The following is a 20,240-nucleotide window of genomic DNA, read 5'->3' as shown; positions in this document are numbered from 1 at the left end:
GAGTCTTAGAAAAACAATGAGTGCCATTGAGTGAACAATTTGTGATTTCCGGCACAATTGATGATGATTCCTTATCATAACTTAAAGAGACTTAAAGTTCATCAATTCTGTCATAATTTACTCGACATAATTATATCGTTACAAACCTGTATGACTTTTTTCTTCTCTGGAACATAAAATAAGACATTTTGAGAAATATCTCAGTGTTTGCTGTGTCAAAACAATAAGAGTCAATGGTCACCAAAATATCTTTTTTTTTTATGTAAGAAACTAAGTCGTTTTAAACCAGGTGAGTAAATGATGACAGATTTTTGGGTGAATTATCCCTTTAACACCTTCTTTACCAGAACCAAATGTGTACAAATGACCCAAAGGCTGGTTGATTTGCATGGTTTTTGGTGTGTTTGAGTGGTAGTTAAAACATTTTACCAGGTCAGTTTGCTGGAGCTCAGCTGAAGCTCTGAATCTTTGATGAAGGAGTCAGGTTACACACACACTCACATGCACACACACACAGAAGTGAAGGGTAGTGTATATCTGGCTCAACCACTTTAAAGTGATGTCACTTTCTAAATATACAGAATAAATGGTGCACATCATATCCTGTTGCCCATATTCATTGTGGTATCCAAAGTAAATTTGCATGCTCAAAGTCTAGCATGACCACACCTAGTTTTAAAGCAAACCTCTTCAGTAATATCAGATCTAACTGCATTAAAGAGACACATGACCACATCCAAACAGCACAATGAGACTAAACGTTCAATGCCAAGTTCAACAAATCAGAAGAGCACAAGAAGAGCCATATTCCTTTTGGGCTCTAAGACACCGAAAAAGATCAGACAGGCTAAATTATTTCATTTGAACAGGAAACGTATGAGGAACTTGTAAGATAACTTGACTAAGACAAGGCAGATCTATCGCCAGCTATCGCTCTCCTCAAAAAACTTTAATCTGAGTGAAAGTAAACACTCAATAACTGAAGTATCCGCACAGAGAGATTCCTTAAGAAAAGAGAAGTCAAAATTCATGATGCATTGACACACTGATGCATCTGAGGTAAAAAGCACAGACATGCTCATGCATGTCATGTGTATAACATGTATGTGTGTTTAAAAGAGAATAAAATAGGTAGAGAGAGAGAGAAAGGAAAGAAATAAGCATTCATTGATATGTATTCACTCCACCCCAAAGGTACATAACAGGCTCATATTTTTTGGTTCATTGAGCCATGTGCTGTACTGCCAACTTACTGACTTGCTGTACATTTAGATTTCCAAAGAAACAAACGCAGATATCAGCAGATAACTGATTCAGCACTGCGATAAAAGCTAAATAAACTATCCATTAGCAAATAAGATAATAAAATATATATTTTTATTGTGTTACCATAGTAACTGAAGTCATCTAATCTAATCCAATCCAATCTATTCCTGATTGTAATTCAGAAAGTCAGTATTTCTGTACACAGCAACTATTATTCAAAACAAACATTCAACTTTCAGTCTAACCAAATTTAAACCAAAAAATACATTTTGACATCTGACAATCTACAGTTTTAATGTATATCATTGGGTCTGGGCTTCGATTATGGTCATCGGCTAACACTTTGATCTCTGAGTAGTAAAAGAGTTTACAGCTGTAAAACACTGCAGTAAAAGACAAGAAAATGAAAGAGAAAGTCACAAAGAAAAGGAGAGAGACTTGATTATATAGGAGAGAACTGAATTCTACCGAAAATGATAATGAAATCTTTTAAAGTTAAAACAAAATGAACAGAAACTTTAGAAGAAGATACTTTGACACTGTAGATTTCTCTATAAATGTACAGTAATGGTCATGGCATGTCCAGAAACAACTTTACATGCAAATATATCAACATGGTAAATGTGACAAATCTCACTTCCTCTTCTGCTGACTCAGCATTTCACAGCAACAGTATATATACGTGTGTGTGTGTGTGTGGACACTGCCCGGCCAAAAAAAGTCGCTTTTTGGATTTAAATAGGCAATTACTTAAGAGTCTATGATTGGATCATTATTGCTGTGATTATTATGTTTCTAGCATGTTATATGTTTGCCAACAGTTAGTCTAACCCTAACTGATGGAGTGTGTAGCTTTTCATTTCCTAAACAACCATGTTGGAAGACACATCATGGCCATATTCCAGGATGACAAAGCCAAGATTCATCAGACTCAAAGAGTGAAAGAATAGTTGAGAGGGAGCATGAAGAATAATTTTCACACATGAATCGGCACCATAATTGAAAGTCTTTGGGATGTGCTGGAGGAGACTTTACAGAGTGCTTGACTCTTGCTTTGTCAATACAAGATCTTGAACAAAAATGTATGCAACATGTATTTCCATCAAGAGGTGCATCAATTTTTGTTGCCAATTCATGTGTGAAAATGATTGTTGACATTGTCATCCTGGAATATTGCCATGATGCATTAGATTCAATGGCACTTAATCTAATATAGGATCTTAAGCATTTGCCTATTTAAATCCAAACAGCGAGGTTTTTTGGGGGTCGGGCAGTGTACATATATTTCAAAAATTATAAATACTACAGACCCCAAATAACAGAAAACTAAATAAATGAATTAAAATATATTTGACTATTTATTTGTATATATTAGTCATGTGCAGAGATAAATCAGATATGAAAGGCATGTGTGTGAAATGACCTGGCAGGTGTGAAGTTGTTGCTCAATGCTGTGCTGCATGTCTGCGTCCTGAGCTTGCCGTCTCGACCCCTCCAGGCTGACCTGTGCTCTCTCCAAACACTCCTCCAGCTGCTCGGCCCTCTCACGACAGGCATGGAGCAGCCCGTCACCGGACAGACATCCAGCAGAGTCCGCCTGGACAATCATACACAACAGCAGCAGCTCAGAGACCAAAGAGAATCACGAGGCAGGGGAAGGAGAATAGAGTAAAGGTAAAGACAGGTGTACTGAGAGAGAGAGAGAGAGAGAGAGAGAGAGAGAGAGAGAGAGAGAGAGAGAGAGAGAGAGAGAGAGAGAGAGAGAGAGAGAGAGAGAGAGAGAGAGAGAGAGAGAGAGAGAGAGAGAACACCTGCTCTGGCTGACTGCAGGAGAAACACTGAATTCACAGCAACAGAAACTGTCACACACTGGGTGTCTCCACTGACACAAACACAAACTTTCACATTCTCACACACTCTGCTTTCTTTCTCTCTTAGTTTCTGTCTCACACTGGTTTAACCCTTTTGTTTGTGTTTCTCTGCCCCCCGGTGCAGCCTTTCTCTCAGTAAACTGTCTCAGCTTTCATTTGTCAGGTGGCTACTCTCTCTCGGTCTGTCTGTCCCTGGTTTACTCCACCCACCTGCGGCTACAACTACTTCCTGGAATGTCGTCACTTTCGAGGGCAGCTTGTGTGACAGAACACACTCACACACACATATAAAGGAGGAACTATACTTTTGCCTTGCACTGACTCCATTGACCTAGATTATTTTTCATCCTTTATACTATTCCATTACACTAGTATTTCTTTCATTTCTTTCTAAGAAAAAGAAACTGCTTTTGTCCCTCTCAGAGGTCACAGAATATCTTGTTTAGCATATTGGTATCACTGCAATTCATAGAATATACTGTTTTCTTCCATTTCAGAAATATAGCATATTCAGAAGTAGGGGGCACCTAATGTAAAATTTAAGAATCAACCACAGAAAAACGTATATTAGTGGACTGCAAATCTGAATATTGGGGGGGAACGTGTCCCCCTCAATGTCTTTCGTGGTTATGGGTCATATACCATATTTAAAAAAAATTATTTTACTATGAAAACATATTTTCATAACAAAATAAAAAAAATGTTTCCCAGTCCACAAAAACGTTTTATTTCAACTAAGCTGCAAGATTCTTATTTTGTAATTATACAACTTTTTGTGGACAGACTAAACTCTTAGCCTACTAAACAACGGCTATTCCGTGTTTAGAAATGTTGAGCTATTGAGGAAGTAGATTTCCTGCAGTGAATGCCAGAAAAAAACTAATAATGACGTTTTTATTTTATTTTTACTTTAGCTTATTTCATATGCAAAGAGGGCATTTACATAGATATCTTGAAGGCAAAAAAATGGCCTTTTCAATTCTAAGGGGCAGAGAGAGAGAGGAAAACGATCATAAAGAAACCAAATTTTGACTTTTTGATAAAAAAAAAACATAAGTGGATCTTAGCTGAAAAATATGGGAAATATTTTTTGCATATGGGTGGATTCCTGACTTTCTGCAGTTTATGTTTTACACACAGAAATAGTAGTAATACAAAATATTAATAAAATAATCTGTTGAGGTGTTAATTATTAATAATCAACAATTAATGATTAAAAAAGGATTATTTTTTTTAAGGAATCACCTAGTTGCAAAGGTAAATTCCTGTCACTGAATCCAATCCTTGACATTTCAGACTGCAAGAATAGCACTGAATTAGCTATTTTAGTTGTAAGAAAAATAAATGAGTATTTATTTTCTCCTTTGTGTGAGCAAAGAGAAATATGCAGATAAAATGCAGCACACACCATTTGGAGTCAGGCGGTGAGTGAGTTGATGAACACAAGGTCTGTGTCAAGTTTGAGTCAGTGGGGTGAGATTCACCATCAGCATCTGTGCTTACCAAAGATTTGCTTGCAGCCAACGGCCCTGTCTTCTCCAGGTGGGGTTTGACTGCGATCGGTGTGCGTGTGTCGTGTGTGCTTCTGCTGTCTATCCTATAGTCTGCATCTGATGGAGTGTGTGTACAGTGCTCTGGTGTTTTGGCTGATGGTGTATTTGTGGAGCCCAGGCTCTGAAGAACATAGGGGATCTCATCTAAATGGGTCTGTTGACTGGATGTGGAATGCATTTCTGAGAATCCCACAAGTTTTTCTAAGGCCCCGCCCACCTCTTCACTAGAGGTCATGACATTAGGTGAGGTCAACATGTCTTCTGTTTCTGTGGGAGGGGCTTGTGACTCTGGATGTTTGTGTGTGTTTTCTGGGAGGGTCATGAGTGTGTGTGTGTCACTGGTGTGTGGCGTCTGTTCCCCCCTCCATGCACCCTGCTCCTGACACAGACAGAGAAAGAGAGAGACGAGCGAGTGTGAATTTTTTGTTGGAATTTATTATTTTTTTCAGACTTTAAAGAAGCATGACAGTGATCGCACAGGAAGTATTAGAGGGAGAGATCTGGAGAATATGCACAGGTGTGTATAAGAGTCAGTGCTTTTACATGGCACAAAAAGATAAAATACTAAACATAAATACCATATACCATATCCTGCTCCTTGAGCAGGAAAAAGCATAATTTTAGAGAATGTGTCATGTAAACAACAATCACTCATGAAAGACAATATATTATTCTTAATACACATGCACTTAGACAGCTGTGCAGAGTGAGCAGTCATTGGCTAGCTATTTTTAAATGTTCACATACACTTGTTTCACTCAATCATACACTTGTTTCAAACAATCTTTTCACAGTAGCATCTTACATTTGGAAGGAAAAAATTTCAAAAAACCCCACACTGCTATAAAAAAAAAAAAACCAACAACATGCCATATAAAAGATTTTAGGATCTTTTTGGTTTCATAGCATTGTATTTAGTAGTTAAAAATCAAGCACAATAAGATAACATGCAATGAAAAAAATTCACATTCACTAAAATGTGGAAAAAGTAATAATGAAAAAGTAATGATAAGTAGGTGTGTCCAAATTTTTGACTGATACTGTAAAATGATATTTGTAAATAAAATAATTTTATATCTGATAGAAACTGGCTGGAGTTACTGTGCAGCATATCAAAAATAGTGGTTATGAAGTGTTAAGGTGCTGTTATATTTACCATTAACCTGCAACATTTTGCGGGCGAAATTTCAACTGGAATCGGCGCAATGAAGAATATTGCCTGATTAACTTCTGGTTGCAAAGACATTTCCCTACACAAATTTACATCGGGCTCAGATTTGGTGAACTTTGACCATTTGGGGCACCGACCAATAGCAAGCCTCCTGGTTTGGCAGTGACATCTGTGTGGGCGGGCATTTGTAACATAGCAAAAAGATCGACAATGGACCAGAGAAATATCTGCACATTTCTCTGCCCTCATTCTTGCAGTGTCCACTCAAACATAACACTGCACTTCAATAAAATAGACTAAATAATTGCTTTCCAAAGAGACTTTAGCAGTAAAATACATAGTATTTTGTGGTATTGCTTTTGCCTGCAAAATTTTGTTGAGTAACGGTAAATGGGACCGCACCTTTATAGTGTAGTTGATTATAATGAGATCCGGTTTTATTGGGCCACACCGCACACGTCCAGTGCAGACACAGCGTGACATGTAAACATTGATATTATAGAAAAAGACAAAAGTTCAAAATGCTCTTTGGTATTAGAATGTCCTGACACAATTAGACGACATCATAAAAGTTTGGGACAAAATCACAAAATCCACAGGAAGTTGCTTTAAGCCCTTTGATACATTGTTTTGTTTGATTTCTATAAAACCATTTAGCTTAATTCTACCCTTGTTTTGTTCTCAGTTCTGAACTATTTGAAGATATTCTTTCCTCAGAAGTCCTTATTTTTACACATCTGCCATGTAAATGCACTGAAAGAGAGTTCTAGCACTAGAAACATCTACATCTAGGGGTTCTAGAGGTGCAGTTAAGAGACATGGAGGTTCTGTAAGGAAAGAACTACAACTAGGAGACCAAACACCTCTGCTGGCCTCTGGAAGGGGATGTGGAGATCTCTGTAACAGAGGAGGTATTGGTTACCATGTCCGCAGGGAGAGACTGGCTTTCCTCTGTGGCGTCCGCTTCAGATAAAGCTTCTGACACACCTGTTCCCGAGGCCACAGATGTATCTACTTCTACCTGCAAATGCAGGAAAAAAGAGGTTACGTATTTTTATATCTGGGCACAGTCTGAACTTTCCAAAAGACTACAAAATAGTTTTCGAGAGTGGCCACTTTTCTTAATTTTTAAAGAACAAAAATTTGACGCATGCACAGCAGCAATGATTTGACGGGTTATTGCTCTGAATGTACCACACACACACACGCATTGTGATCAAATTAAGACCGGTCATTACTGGAGAGGGTCTAGCGTTACCTTAGAGTCGGTTGCTTCTGCTTGCTCCAAAACCGGTTCTGTAGAAGAAACATCGTCTGCAGAAACAGAGTCCTGTACAAAACAAAGCACATTCTTTAATGTCAACCACACAATTAGGAACCCAAATCAGAATTAAGTCTAAATAAAGTTCAGTAAAGCAGCACAATATGCTGTGCCTATCATACACAATTCATGGTTTATCAAAGATCAATTAATTGTTACTTTTTTCTAATACAGATTTTAGCTTAATCTCTGCATAAATCTTTTTAGAGAAATATAAATTAGATTTGAATAACGTTCAAAATGAGCATGTGTTACATGTGCAAATGGAGATCACAGTACTTGTGATTCTCAAGTACAGGGAGCATCTGATTCTGAAAGATTAATAAATACACACTCAGTGAAAGAATGATGAAGTCCTACTGCCCCCTAGAGGACGAGGGATAACATGCACATCTTCATTCAGTCAAGTAGTGTGGAAACTGTACTGTTCAGAAGAATAAAATCAAAATAATCTTTATATTGACCTTCAAACTAAATTGAAAGGAAGAACAAAACTGAAAAGTGATAAAGGAGAATCTGGAAGTGGAAGAAACAAGGACTTGGTAAAGATGACAAGGCAAGGGTGACGATAAATGTAGTCAAAAACAGAACTGTTAGAAGATGAAATAACCAGGAAACAGAGTTAAGTCAACGGGTTTTGATGGAATGGGAAAACGTGACAGAATAAAGCAAAGGAAACATTAGGAGTTGTCGAGGGATGAAGTCTCTGATTCCTCTGCGTTACCTCCATGGTCATGTAGAAGTAACCCTCAGAATTCAGAGAGGCGGGTGACCTTCGTCTTGCCTCGTCGTCCTCATTTTCTATGTGAACTTCACATTCTTCTTTGTTTTCATCAGAAGCATCATCTTCCCCCTCTTCTACATCTTCAAAGAGCTCCTCCTCTTCATCAGACTCCTGCTGTCCCATCACATCAGACACACACACACACACACATGCACACATGCACAGCAGCAGCCACGAACAAAACCAAGCAACCACAAAAGACACATTAACTGGGGTGATGGAGATGATTTCGCAGATAGACAGACAGTTATTAAAACAGGTCATGTGCTGCACTTGATGTTATTAACCTTAACAAATATGAAAATAAGAACATTAACTCAGTGTTTACAACTTCACATTGTAAAATATTTAATTAACTGCTAACCCAGAACAAAGTAGAACAGTGAAATATGGAAAAACTTATCAAGAAATTATGCTAATTTGGGGTTGAAAATAATTTTGGGTTAATAACGTCAAGTACGAGAAGCCATTAGAACTCGAGCTCTTGCATTTGACAACATCAAAAGTTCTGCATTTTAGTACTTGTTTGAGAATATGAACCATTATGGACAGACACTGTCCTCTTTAAAAGCATGCACAAGGTCTGAGATTTACTTTTTATCTGAAATATTGCCAGGTAAATTTTGACCTGAGAGCTTATGTCTGTATTTATAGATTTGGAAATCAACATTAAATTAAAAGAGATAAATAATTATTTTGAGTGTTACACCATGTCTACACCAGTTGATGTACTTCAAGCGTCCGCGCTACTTCTGACACGAAGAACAAATGAATTTGCAAGGGTAGCTTTGTGGCATCCTGTGTAGACAGCCTAAAGCTGTTGATAACAGTCACGTCTGGTGCAGACACGGTGTTATGGATTGTTGAGGAAGATTAATGAACAGACACAATAATGCATTTCTAGTAAAAACAACGTTTTGTGTATATGGTAAATTACACTTTAACGTCCCCCCTGTGGTGAAAATTTTTTATATGCTTTAAGAGAAACCATGTACAAACACCATTGATGAGTATTTTCTCCTTAAAACTGCAGTGAACCAAAGACAGTCTCAAAAATGCGGTTTGAAATCGCTGGTGTTTCTGACGTCACAAACTACCTCGTAACCAATCACGTCTCTGAGCTGGTGTGAGCTATATTAAATGAGGCAAGGGTGTGTAGAGCATACCTGTCAACCCTCCCGTATTTTACCTTGCTATCCCGCTATCATCCCGTTTAAATATTTTCCTGTATTTTTAATCTTTCTATACAAAATTCAGATCTGCCGTATTTAGGAATCCAAATGTTGACAGGTATGGTGTAGAGTACATTCAAGCTATTTTAAAGGGGTCATTGGATGCTCAATGGTTGTGTAAAACAACACCCTTTTTACCTCCTCAAAAACAGCTCTGTTCACAGCGACCCGTTTTAATGCATGTCTCTTTAAATGATAAGCTCACCCCACCCCTCTCTTCTGTAAAGTGCTGTATACAAATGGATGAGGGCGGAAATATGCTAATACAGGACAGTCCGTCAGCGGTTGTGGACGGAGCGTTAGCAATATGACATCATATTGCTCGGAAAATCCAAATGGCTTGATTATTGAGAGTGTTAAAGGAGAACTCCGGCGCAAAATGAACCTTTGGTCTAATAAAACATTGGTACCTAGTCAACCGTTCTCTGAGATTTGTTTTCATGATAATCGAATGTAAAGTGTTTTATCTCTAAAAACAATAGGTTACTGTCGTAACCCCGGTTCTCTGAAACATCGAGTGGAGAGATCCACCTATGGGAAGGGCATCCGTACCTGACCTCTGCAGAAGCATCCAATTGCACCAAATGCCAATGTCAGGTGAGGCCACACCCCTTTACCTACGGGCATATCACAGCTGGGCGCGCTGCTATTCCTCAGTAAGTATATTCGCTTCTCGTGCGGCAAGCGGGGCAAAGCTGGTGGATCTCTCCACTCGATGTTTCAGAGAACCGGGGTTACGACAGTAACCTATTGTTCTCTTTCATCATCTCGTTTCGAGATCCACCTATGGGAGAGACATGGACAGCTCCCCGATTGCCCAATACACTCACAGTGAGGTTCTGAAGGTCAGAGAAGGACGGTCACCTCAGAGAGGCGGTGCCTGACACGTCCCACAAACATGACCCTGCAAGTTTTCCGCCACGCTAACTGCTGTGGACAAGCAGGGCATGAAACATGCATGAGACACATATATGATAATGGCCCCCGCACCACCAATGCACATAGCTAAACCCAAGAAGGAATGCGAATGCTTGGTGACAGGAATGAATATGGCCAGCCGGCCCATTCACTCCTCGTTGGTTAACCAAACGGGGCTGTGGGAAAGGGCTAAGAGGACCCTACCCCTAGGACCGAGTGTGCCACCGAAGTTCTGGTGACATCCAACCGGTAGTAACGCTCAAAGGTATGAGGAGAGGCCCAGCTGGCCGCGGAGCAGATGTCCTGCAGTGGCACTCCCCTGAACAAAGCCCAAGAGGCGGCTAAGCCCCTTGTGGAATGAGCTCTGATGCCCCTTGGGGCTACACTCCCTTTGCTTCCTAAGCCATAGTATAGCGTCCACAAGCCAATGTGAGAGGCATTGCTTTGAAATGGGACTCCCCTTGTGCAGGGGAGCACTTGAAACAAAGAGCTGGTCGCTCTTGCGGAAAGCACTGGTCCTGGTCATTATGCTTGCAGAGCACGGACGGGACACAGAGCATTCAGCCCCTGATCCTCCGGGGAGGCAAAGGGTGGAGGGTGAAAAGCGGATAGCTCCAAAACCTCCGACGTGAACGCAGGGAAGCATTTCGGCATGAAGGCCGGGTTAGGCTTAAGGAAAACCTTATCTCCACTATCTCCAGAATTTGGCGCACGAGGGGTGAACCGAGAGTGCATGTAGCTCACTGACCCGTTTAGCAGATGCCAAGGCCGAGAGCAAAGCTGTCTTGAGGGACAGCAGCTTAAGGGAAATACTCCCCAGAGGCTCAAAAGGATACAGAGAAAGCGCTTCCAGCACCATGGAGAGGTCCCACTTTGGGACAGATTCAACAGATCTCCTGATGACCAGCAAAGAGCGGCGTGCACCCTCCATAAATCTGCGGGTTAGAGGGTGCTGCCTGACGGTGGAGCCCCAAAACCCACATGACAGGCTGAAATCGCAGCCAGGTAGACCTTAATAGTGGAAAAGGACCTGCCTCTTTCCATGAGGTCTTGCAGGAAACACAAAATATCAGGCACCAAGCACTGATAAGATGTGAAACCACGCCCATCATACCACCCTTCGAACACTTGCCACTTACAGCCATATAGGGATCGCGTGGAAACGGCCCTAGCCTTCTGAGTAGTGGCGATTACACGCGGCGGGAGCCCCAGTGCATTTTGGTTCGTCCTCTCACGGGCCAGGCCCAGAGAGCCACCCTGTCCGGGTGGGGGTGGTAAATCTCCCCGTTGGCTTGGGACAGTATGTCCGTGCGAGGGGGGAGGCGCCATGGCTCGGCGTATAACAGAGGGATTATCTCTGCCAGCCATGGGGCTTTGGGCCACCTGGGTGCTATCAGAATGAGAGACAGGCCGTGCTCTCTCACCCTGGCCAGTGTGAAAATTATCAGGCACAGGGGAGGAAAAGCATACAACAGCACTTTGGGCCATGGGTGGGCCAGTGCGTCTGCCCCGAGGGGCGCGTCCATGTCCTTTAGCGAGAAGAACATAGGACAATGGTGATTTTCGTGCGAGGCGAAAAGATCTACGGCTGCCTGTCCAATCTCATCCATAACCTCTCCACTATCTGCGGGTGAAGACGCCAATCCCCGTGGATTGGGTTTCCCCTCGATAGCAGATCCGCGCCTCTGTTCCGAATGCCCGGGACATGAGTCACGCGTAATGACAGAAAAACCTGTCTGCTCCACACCAAAAGCCTGTAAGCTAGAGCGTGGAGTTTCGACGAGCGCACGCCACCCTGACGGTTGATATAAGCCACTACCGTGGTATTATCGCACCGTACTAGAACAGGATGTCCCTGCAGGCAAGGCAGAAAATGATTCAGAGCTTTCCAAATAGTAAAAGCTCTAAATAGTTAATGTGCGCTGAACGTAGTCTGCTCAGCCACAGACCGTTCACCGTTCTGCCTTCCTGGGTGGTTCCCCAGCCTGTTAAGGACGCATCTGTCGTCAAAACTTTTCGCATCGTACCGTCCCGAGGGGGGGTTCCCCGTGCGTAAAAGTTCTCGCTCTCCCAATGGCGCAAGGCCGCCGAGCAGGCGCGCGTCATCGTTACCGAGCGGCAGAGATCGCAAATTGGGCTGAAATGTAGTGTACAAAACCCATTTCGTGAACGTTCTCATTCTCAGGAGACCAATGGCACAACTTGGATAGATGAAGCCATGAGACCCTGCAGCCTGAGGCATGTGCGATATTGTACTCTCGCCCCTTCACTGAACTGAGACAGACAGTCCATCAGCGAGCGAACGCGCTCTTGAGAGAGACGCGCTCGCATGGAGACTGAGTTCAATTCCAAGCCCAGGAAAATGACATTCTGACTGGGAGTCAGATTGTTGTCGCTCGCATTCACCTTGAACCCGAGGGATGTGATGTGCGCGAGCACCCGGCCGGTGTCCAGCGACACCTTCTCCTTTGATTTGGCTATGATGAGCCAGTAAGTCAGAATTCTCAGCCCTGATAGTCTCAGGGGCGCCACGCCCACCTCCGCACACAGACAGAAAGTTCGGGGACTCAAATTGCGCCCGAACGGAAGAACTGTGAATTCGTAACAAACGCCTTGGTAGGCGAAACGAAGATATTTCCTGTGTGGAGGGTAGATGCTTATGTGAAAGAAAGCATCTTTCAGATCGACTGATGTGAACCAGTCGTTCTGCTTTATGGCACAGGCGAGAGAGGCTTGTGTCACATTCTGAAATTGAATTTCCTCAAATGTTTGTTCAACACTCGAAGGTCCAATATAGGGCGGGGGGGGGCGCCACGCCTTTTGGAACATGAAAATACCAGGAATAAAAACCATGGTTTATCAGATTGGGTGGCACCATCTGAATCGCCCCCTTGTTAGGAGGGAGGAAATTTCCTCTTTCAGAATGTGTGAGGCGTTTTCTTCTGTGTGAGAAGAGAGAACGCCGTTGAAATGCGGAGGTTTTATTGCAAACTGCAGCTTGTAACCCTGGGTTACAGTACGCAAAAACCCACTCGGGCGCTGAAACGGCTTGCCAAGCCGCTTTGTGACTCGCGAGCGCCCCCGCTCGGGCCGGAGCGGAGCTGTATGGGCCCAGCTGGTTCATTTGTGATGCAAAGGCGCCATCTAGTGGGAACACTAGAGGCGACATGCAGGGGTTTGGAGGGATTTCCTCTCTCTGCAGTGAGAAGTTTTCTTTGCGGAGAGAGGTCTTATCTCCAAAACGAATTCATTTGATTCGTAGCTTTGTGTGTTTTGTGTTGGGCAAACACTGGGGCCGAAGCCTTTATTGACAGAGTGAGGGAAACATAGTGTGGTGTCCACTGTGCTGAACTTTCCCTCACAAGGTGCCCCCAAAAGTGGGAAAAACACATATCTCCTGAACACATGAACTGGGCAGTCTCAAGTGCAGGCAGAAAAATAATATCCGCGGAGAGAGATACTCTCTCTGTAACGGATTTATTTAATGCGTTTTTTTTTTTTTTTTTTTTTTAAGTGTTATTTAGTTATGCGTGTGTTTTGTGTTGGGGAACACAGGGGCCTTACACACACAACGTCCACTAAAAACACGTCGGCTGGACAGCCGCAACTGAGCTGTGTGAGCCCAGTTGGTTGATTTATGAGGCAATGGCGACCTCTTGTGGACGGACTCAGGGCGACATGCATGGGATCAGAGAGATTTGCTCTCTATGTTGCCGCTGGCAGATATATAAATCTGCACGAATTCATTTGATTCGTTTATTAAATGTGTTGTTTAGTAATGTGTGTGTTTTGTGTTGGGAAACACTGGGGCCGAAGCCTTTAATAACTGGGTGAGGGGAACTAAGTGCGTGCGGTGTGGTAACACTGCTATGTACTTTCCCTCACGACAGCCCCCTCCCCCGTAACTTGTTGTTGTGGGGGGGAAGGGGACACACACACACACAACGTCCACTAACATACGGGCTGGGCAGCCACGAGAGGGGATTAACCGACCGTAGGTGGGAGACCCTGTTAGTTAACGTTACTCCCAATGGTCGAACAACAGGCAGGCCGCTTGCGTTCGGGACCGCCTTCCTAGGAAGGCATAAATTGAAAACCTCAACACGTAATCGTAACAAATCAAGGCCCGTGAGACCGTGTTAACAGTCTAGCGGGACGCTCCAGCCGTTCAGACTGGGCGGTGGTCCCAGCGTTTACCCGTCGTACATATTCCTATCCTGGTCGGTGGAGCTGGCCACACAATGTTGAGACGAACGGCCGCTCGCTCACAAACTTCCAGGAGGATGGACGGAGGCAAAGCCGCGTGAACGCTAGCCTAGGGAACGCTAAAAGGACCGCGTCATCCCCGTCGCCGGAACCGACCGGTTCGTCAACGAGAGTGAGGTTTTCCCGCGAAGATGTCCTCTTCAGGGAATGCGGATTGGGCTGATGTCAGCTCAAATATTTTAGAGAGGTGGCGCTCCGGGAGTCCCCCGGTAGCGCGTCATCATCACCGTGTCTCTCCTCCGAGTCAGAAAGGCCGAGCACGGCGCGCTGTGTCGTGCAACTAAAAGCCGGCTTAGTAAAAGCTACATGGGCAGCAATTACAATGACCGCAATTCCCCGGGTTCTCCAAAGCTTGAGCGTGTTAAGCCCAAGCAGACCGCGCAGAACGAGAGGGTCCTTATAGCGGCGATGAGAGCACCACACGCGGCCGGGCAGGCTCGTCGTGATAGGCTGTTCCCCGGGGGAAGCGGCTGTTTAGACGGTCACATAGCCATGGGTGGGCCAGCGGTGAAGAACTCGGAAAAATCCGTGGCGGGCAGCCATGTAAAGGAGGAGCAGGTGAAGGACAGCGAGAGCTCGGGCGGCTCCGGATGCAAAAAACACAGCGGATAGGCTGAAGAAACGACTGTCACTCACGTCTGGCAGAGGCTGATCTGGCGATATGTCCTCCTGAAGACTTGAAAGTGAGCAGCGTAACGTTAATCCAACCGAACTGTGTCAATGCAGAGATCGCGAGAAGCGAATGTCAACTGAGGAATAGCAGCGCGCCCAGCTGTAGGTAAGGGGGTGTGGCCTCACCTGGCATTGGCTGCGCGCTTCTGTCTGTTAGCCAGACTTGGTGCAATTGGATGCTTCTGCAGAGGTCAGGTACGGATGCCCTTCCCATAGGTGGATCTCGAAACGAGATGATGAAAGAGAACTGTTTAGCGTATAACGCTAGAAATGGGGGCATTTAAAGAAATCGCTAGTTTATACCTCTAACAAGGCTCAAAATAGCCCCACACGAACACAGTAACATAATGAGGGTCCCTACATGCAAAACGAAGCATTGAGAACTTTGTAAGTGTACAGACCGTTTAATAAGAAGATAAAGATAAAGACAGTCCACTTCGTGTATACAGACAGGAGCCATCTTTGGAAAACAGTCTCGACTTATCAAACCACGAACGCCATTCATACAGTTCAGAAGTTCACTGAACGTCATACAGTTCAGCTCACTTAGCACGTCGTTCGTGGTTTGATTAGTCGAGACTGTTTTCCAAAGATGGCTCCTGTCTGTATACACGAAGTGGACTGTCTTTATAAAATATCTTCTTATTAAACGGTCTGTACACTTACAAAGTTCTCAATGCTTCGTTTTGCATGTAGGGACCCTCATTATGTTACTGTGTTCGTGTGGGGCTATTTTGAGCCTTGTTAGTGGTATTAACTAGCGATTTCTTTTTACTTATTAAATGCCCCCATTACTAGCGTTATACGCTAAACAGTTTTTAGAGATAAAACTCTTTACATTCGATTATCATGAAAACAAATCTCAGAGAACGGTTGACTAGGTACCAATGTTTTATTAGACCAAAGGTTCATTTTGCGCCGGAGTTCTCCTTTAAAGTGTGTATGTCAGGTTATTATATATTTTTTGGAAATATTAAAGCTGCAGTCCGGCGTTTTTCCTCTTTGTCGACATCTCTGTTCGAAATCTGCAATTGCAGTCATTCGCGGAATTATCAACTTTACATGAGTTGTACTTCAACACCCTCGACACGGCACAGCGCGGATGAACACAGTGTTTGAGGAGAGTGTGCAGCTGTCAGTCACCGCGCCGGTGTCGATACTGGCATTCAGAATCACAGATTATTCTTTTTGGAAGTATGACCAACATAATCATTTTCACCAAAAAATGTCATCTGAACTAGTAAGAAACATCCACTTTTGTTCTGGTTCTGACATTGCAGTAAATCGCGCTGATTAAATCTAAAAATCGCTTATAAGTTATCACATCACGCAAAACCGTGCAAATTATACTTTGTTCTCAAATTGTTAATGTTAACAACGTCAGCATTGTGTGACTACATGTAATGTCCTTCCGATATGTATCCTTGTTTTCGCATGGGTCTGGTGTCAGTGTTTTTTTTTTCTGTAGTCACTCCGAAGTCCGAACGAAGTCTTTTGCATTTTACAGCGGGTGAATCTGTTGTCACTGGTGATTGTCATTTGAACCTTTCTGGATCTGCCATGAAATTAATTAGTTTAATTATATCAAGTGCTGTGAGAAAAGGCTATAAATCTCCACCTCCAACATCCTCACACGCTATATAGCCTACTAGCCGAGACTCTTCTTTATGTGTACAGATGTGACGTAATGACGCAAAGACATGCTCAAATCTCCTGCGGAAATCCACCAGTACCACTGGAATTAAAAACATTATTACAAGCTTACCGCTTTGAATCGAGCTAAGGCAAGAAGAGAGTTTTGAACACTGGCTGGTTATGTATTTTCTCAAATACCGGTATGTATTTTGGATAATTTTTAACCCAAAAAAAAGCTACGGACTGCAGCTTTAAATAAGGTTTAGATGTCTGAGTGAAAATGTAATTATCATTAAAATTATTACTGTAATTGCCCTACAGTGAGCTTTATAGCCATTTCTGTCAAGATCATATTTTTAAAACACAGCTGAGCTGTGACGTCAGAAGAGGGAGACGTTCCAAAAAAGTTCTTTTCAAGTATGGAGAGTTTTGAGTCTAAGGAGATCCAAAATCCCCCTCAAACCTACGATGGCCCACAGCCATACAAATTTGAGCCTCCCAGGCGTGAGACAGATGAGGAGCCAAACAGAAATTTAAATAATTCCTATCGAAGAAACATAAATATCTGGTGTGAAGAGAACCAGTGGAGAGTTGGTCAGGTGTCTTGGTAAGTAGGCTATAGGCATAACTTAGAGGTGGAACGGTACATGTATTCGTATTGAACCGAAACGGTTCGGGCGTAACGGTTTGGTGCATGAATATACACAGAGAATACATGGAATAAAATTAAATAAAACTCGCGTGCAAATTAACTAATGCGGAACTACTGTTAGATACGTGGGTTATTTAGGGACACCTAATCTGTATCTCCGCCTTAGCTCTGAAGCTCCGTGGCTATAATGAACAGGCTGCGATGTCAAGATTGCAATGCTGGAATATGTTGGTGTGTGTGTGTGAGTGTGAGTGAGAGAGAGGCGTGGGCGCGATCGAACAGTGAAAACATAAAAACTGGAAGAAATGAAGAAAGAAACTGGAAGAAAAAGTGGACTCTGTGACCGGTTTTAATGGTGTTTTTGCACCCAGCACAAACGCAGTAATTCACCATAGTGAAAATACGCCTGCGTATACCTAACTAACTACCTAACTTAAATAACTAACTAAATAAATAAATGTCCTAGTCACTAATTCTCTCACTCTATCACTCGTACAATTATCAAATGAAATTATACAATTATAGTGAATGTATTTTTCTTTATTGTATGGTGGTTGTGTCCACACACTGCAAAGACACATTTATATGCAAACACCATATAAAAGTGAATTTTGCATCCGATGACCCCTTTAAGACATGAATAAAAAATTTTCAAGCTAGGAAAAATTCTCATTTGGTGATCAAAGATGAGTTTTAAGGGATACAATTATTGACTACAGGGGGACTTTAATATAAGCAATACAAAATGGATATGCCCATTTCTGGATGATGATTTTGTGTCCTTTATATTTTTGTTTAGTAAACTGTTTTATAAAAGCAATAATAATCTCTGCATGTTCTGGTGAACAAAGCCTTTTATCCATGACTGTATTTAGTAATAATACTTTATTGATTAATTATGACACCTGCATATCTTTCTGATTATAGCTGCATTTGAAATTGCACACTTTCCTACTATATAACAGTAAAAACAGTACGAGAAATGAGTAGCATGTCCGAATTCAGTTTATTCATAAAACAGTAGGCGAAAAGTACCCGGATGACCTACAACTTCCAGGGCGATTTCAAAAAGGTGTGTTCATTCAATGTGTTCCCTCATACCTGTGTTTCTGTGGTGGTATGGCTGCTCTTCTCAGAGATCCAGGTGAGTCTCTGCTCCGGTGTGGATTGCTCCACCGTCATCAGCGCTGCTCCTGATTTTCTCAACACATCCTCCTCAACATGCGCAATCTGAATCTGACCACTCTCCTGCACACCCACACACATAACATATATATTATAATATATAATCTTTGCATTTGGAGCATTAGATTTGAACATAATATTTTGTCTAACCTGTGTCTCTTCCTCAGTGATAGTGGGCGGAACACTTAGGGGCGGGGCAGGAATATCCTGCACCTCAACTGAGTATTCTAGGGCCAGCTGAGAGGAGATGAACACAACACTGAGCACTGTGTGAACTGTGTGTTTGCCTGTGTGTATGTGTTTGTGTATATGTGCTCTACCTGCTCTAGTTCCAGCAGCTGTCTCTGTAGTAGTTCTGCTCTTTTGAACACTAGGAGTGTGTTTTCAGCTTTGTCAGGAAGACACAGACCATCCTTACAGTTCTGGATCTCAGCTACTGTCCTTTTCATCAGGTCAATCCTGTCTTCTGTTGCCTGCAAATACACGCAAAACACCCACAGGAATCAGGTGTTTGAAAGAAACTACATAATAACATCACCCCACTGACCGTGTGTAATGGTCTGGGTGTATGTTACTGTAAGGCCCATGTTTGGGGTTTTTCAGAGTCTTGCATACGTGGTAAGAATGACAGAGGCAAATATATGCTGCACAATTTTGTTCTGCTTTGTGCTTTTCTTTAAACAAAATACAATCGTTTACATTAACCCGTGTCTTTTACAACGCACTATAGGTTACAACTGGTCAAATGTTTAAGTACACAATTATTTTACCTTAAGATTGTCTTGGCTGATGTCTTCTTTGGTAGTCAGAGTAGATTTAAGTTTGGCTACATCTTTGTCCATGACCTTCACCTCTGTCTCAATGGCATCCACTTCCTTAAAAACACACCACACACAAAAACAGATGTTTCATGAGAATCACCTTCTAACAGCTGTGCATTTTTTACACAATAAGCTATAGTTTGGGGACAAAATTATCATCAAAAGTGAGTTAAAATCTCTCTCTGGAAACATAAATTGACATCCTCATTTGGAAAATTATTAATACATTAAAGGTTCTCTAAGCGATGTCGGGTGACGTCACTTCTTGTTGACGTTTAAAGTATTGTCAAACAAAACGGAGGCTAGCTAGACCCTCCCTCCTCCTCATCCGCGCACTAACCCCCCAAACCCCGCCCCCAAGTCCTTCTTGTCGGTGATTGGCTGGAACTGTTTGTCATGTTTCGTGGAGCGGGTTAGCCCAGTTTGTTTTTGTTGCTGTTTGTGGAGCCTGGGCTGTCTACAGAGATCGCGTTTCTTTACAGTGTGTTCAGGGGACAGGCAGCCAGCGGTTAGTGAGGAGATGTTTGCTGTATGTGACAAAAAATGTTTTGGCCTAAAAAACGCGTGACATCGCTTAGAGCACCTTTAAGTAATTAAAGGTCCCCTGACATGAAATTTTCACTTTCTGAGGTTTTTTAACATTAATATTAGTTCCCCTAGCCTGTATTTGGTCCCCTCGTGTCTAGAATTTTCAATCGGTGTAAACCGAGCTTTGGCTATTTTTCTCTTCTCTGCAGCTCAGACGCGCTGATCTTGAATCTCCTTGTTATGACGTCATAACAAGGAAAGGTTACCTCCCCTTCCTCTGCTTTGCCCGCCCGGAGAATTTGGCTCGCCCATGAGAAAACGAGCTAGGAACAGGAAGTACGAACGCGCCGGCGCGATTTTAGTTT

At 42.7% G+C, this 20,240-nt stretch overlaps 1 protein-coding gene across 1 annotated transcript in view; it reads right to left on the bottom strand.

Annotated features, from left to right (window-relative positions):
- syne2b (spectrin repeat containing, nuclear envelope 2b) overlaps nt 1-20,240 on the bottom strand; it is a 132,008-nt gene that overhangs the window by 45,670 nt on the left and 66,098 nt on the right. The window contains 8 exon segments of the mRNA XM_056254911.1: nt 2,690-2,863; nt 6,784-6,882; nt 7,120-7,191; nt 7,907-8,080; nt 18,443-18,589; nt 18,677-18,763; nt 18,847-18,999; nt 19,297-19,401. Coding sequence (XP_056110886.1) covers nt 2,690-2,863; nt 6,784-6,882; nt 7,120-7,191; nt 7,907-8,080; nt 18,443-18,589; nt 18,677-18,763; nt 18,847-18,999; nt 19,297-19,401 — 1,011 coding nt within the window.

Source organism: Rhinichthys klamathensis, unplaced genomic scaffold (assembly GCF_029890125.1).
Source record: "Rhinichthys klamathensis goyatoka isolate OS25496 unplaced genomic scaffold, OSU_Roscu_1.1 h1tg000115l_1, whole genome shotgun sequence".
Classification (NCBI taxonomy): Eukaryota; Metazoa; Chordata; class Actinopteri; order Cypriniformes; family Leuciscidae; genus Rhinichthys; species Rhinichthys klamathensis.
Note: the sequence above shows the minus strand (reverse complement) of the source record. Positions and strands in the feature narration are given on the sequence as shown.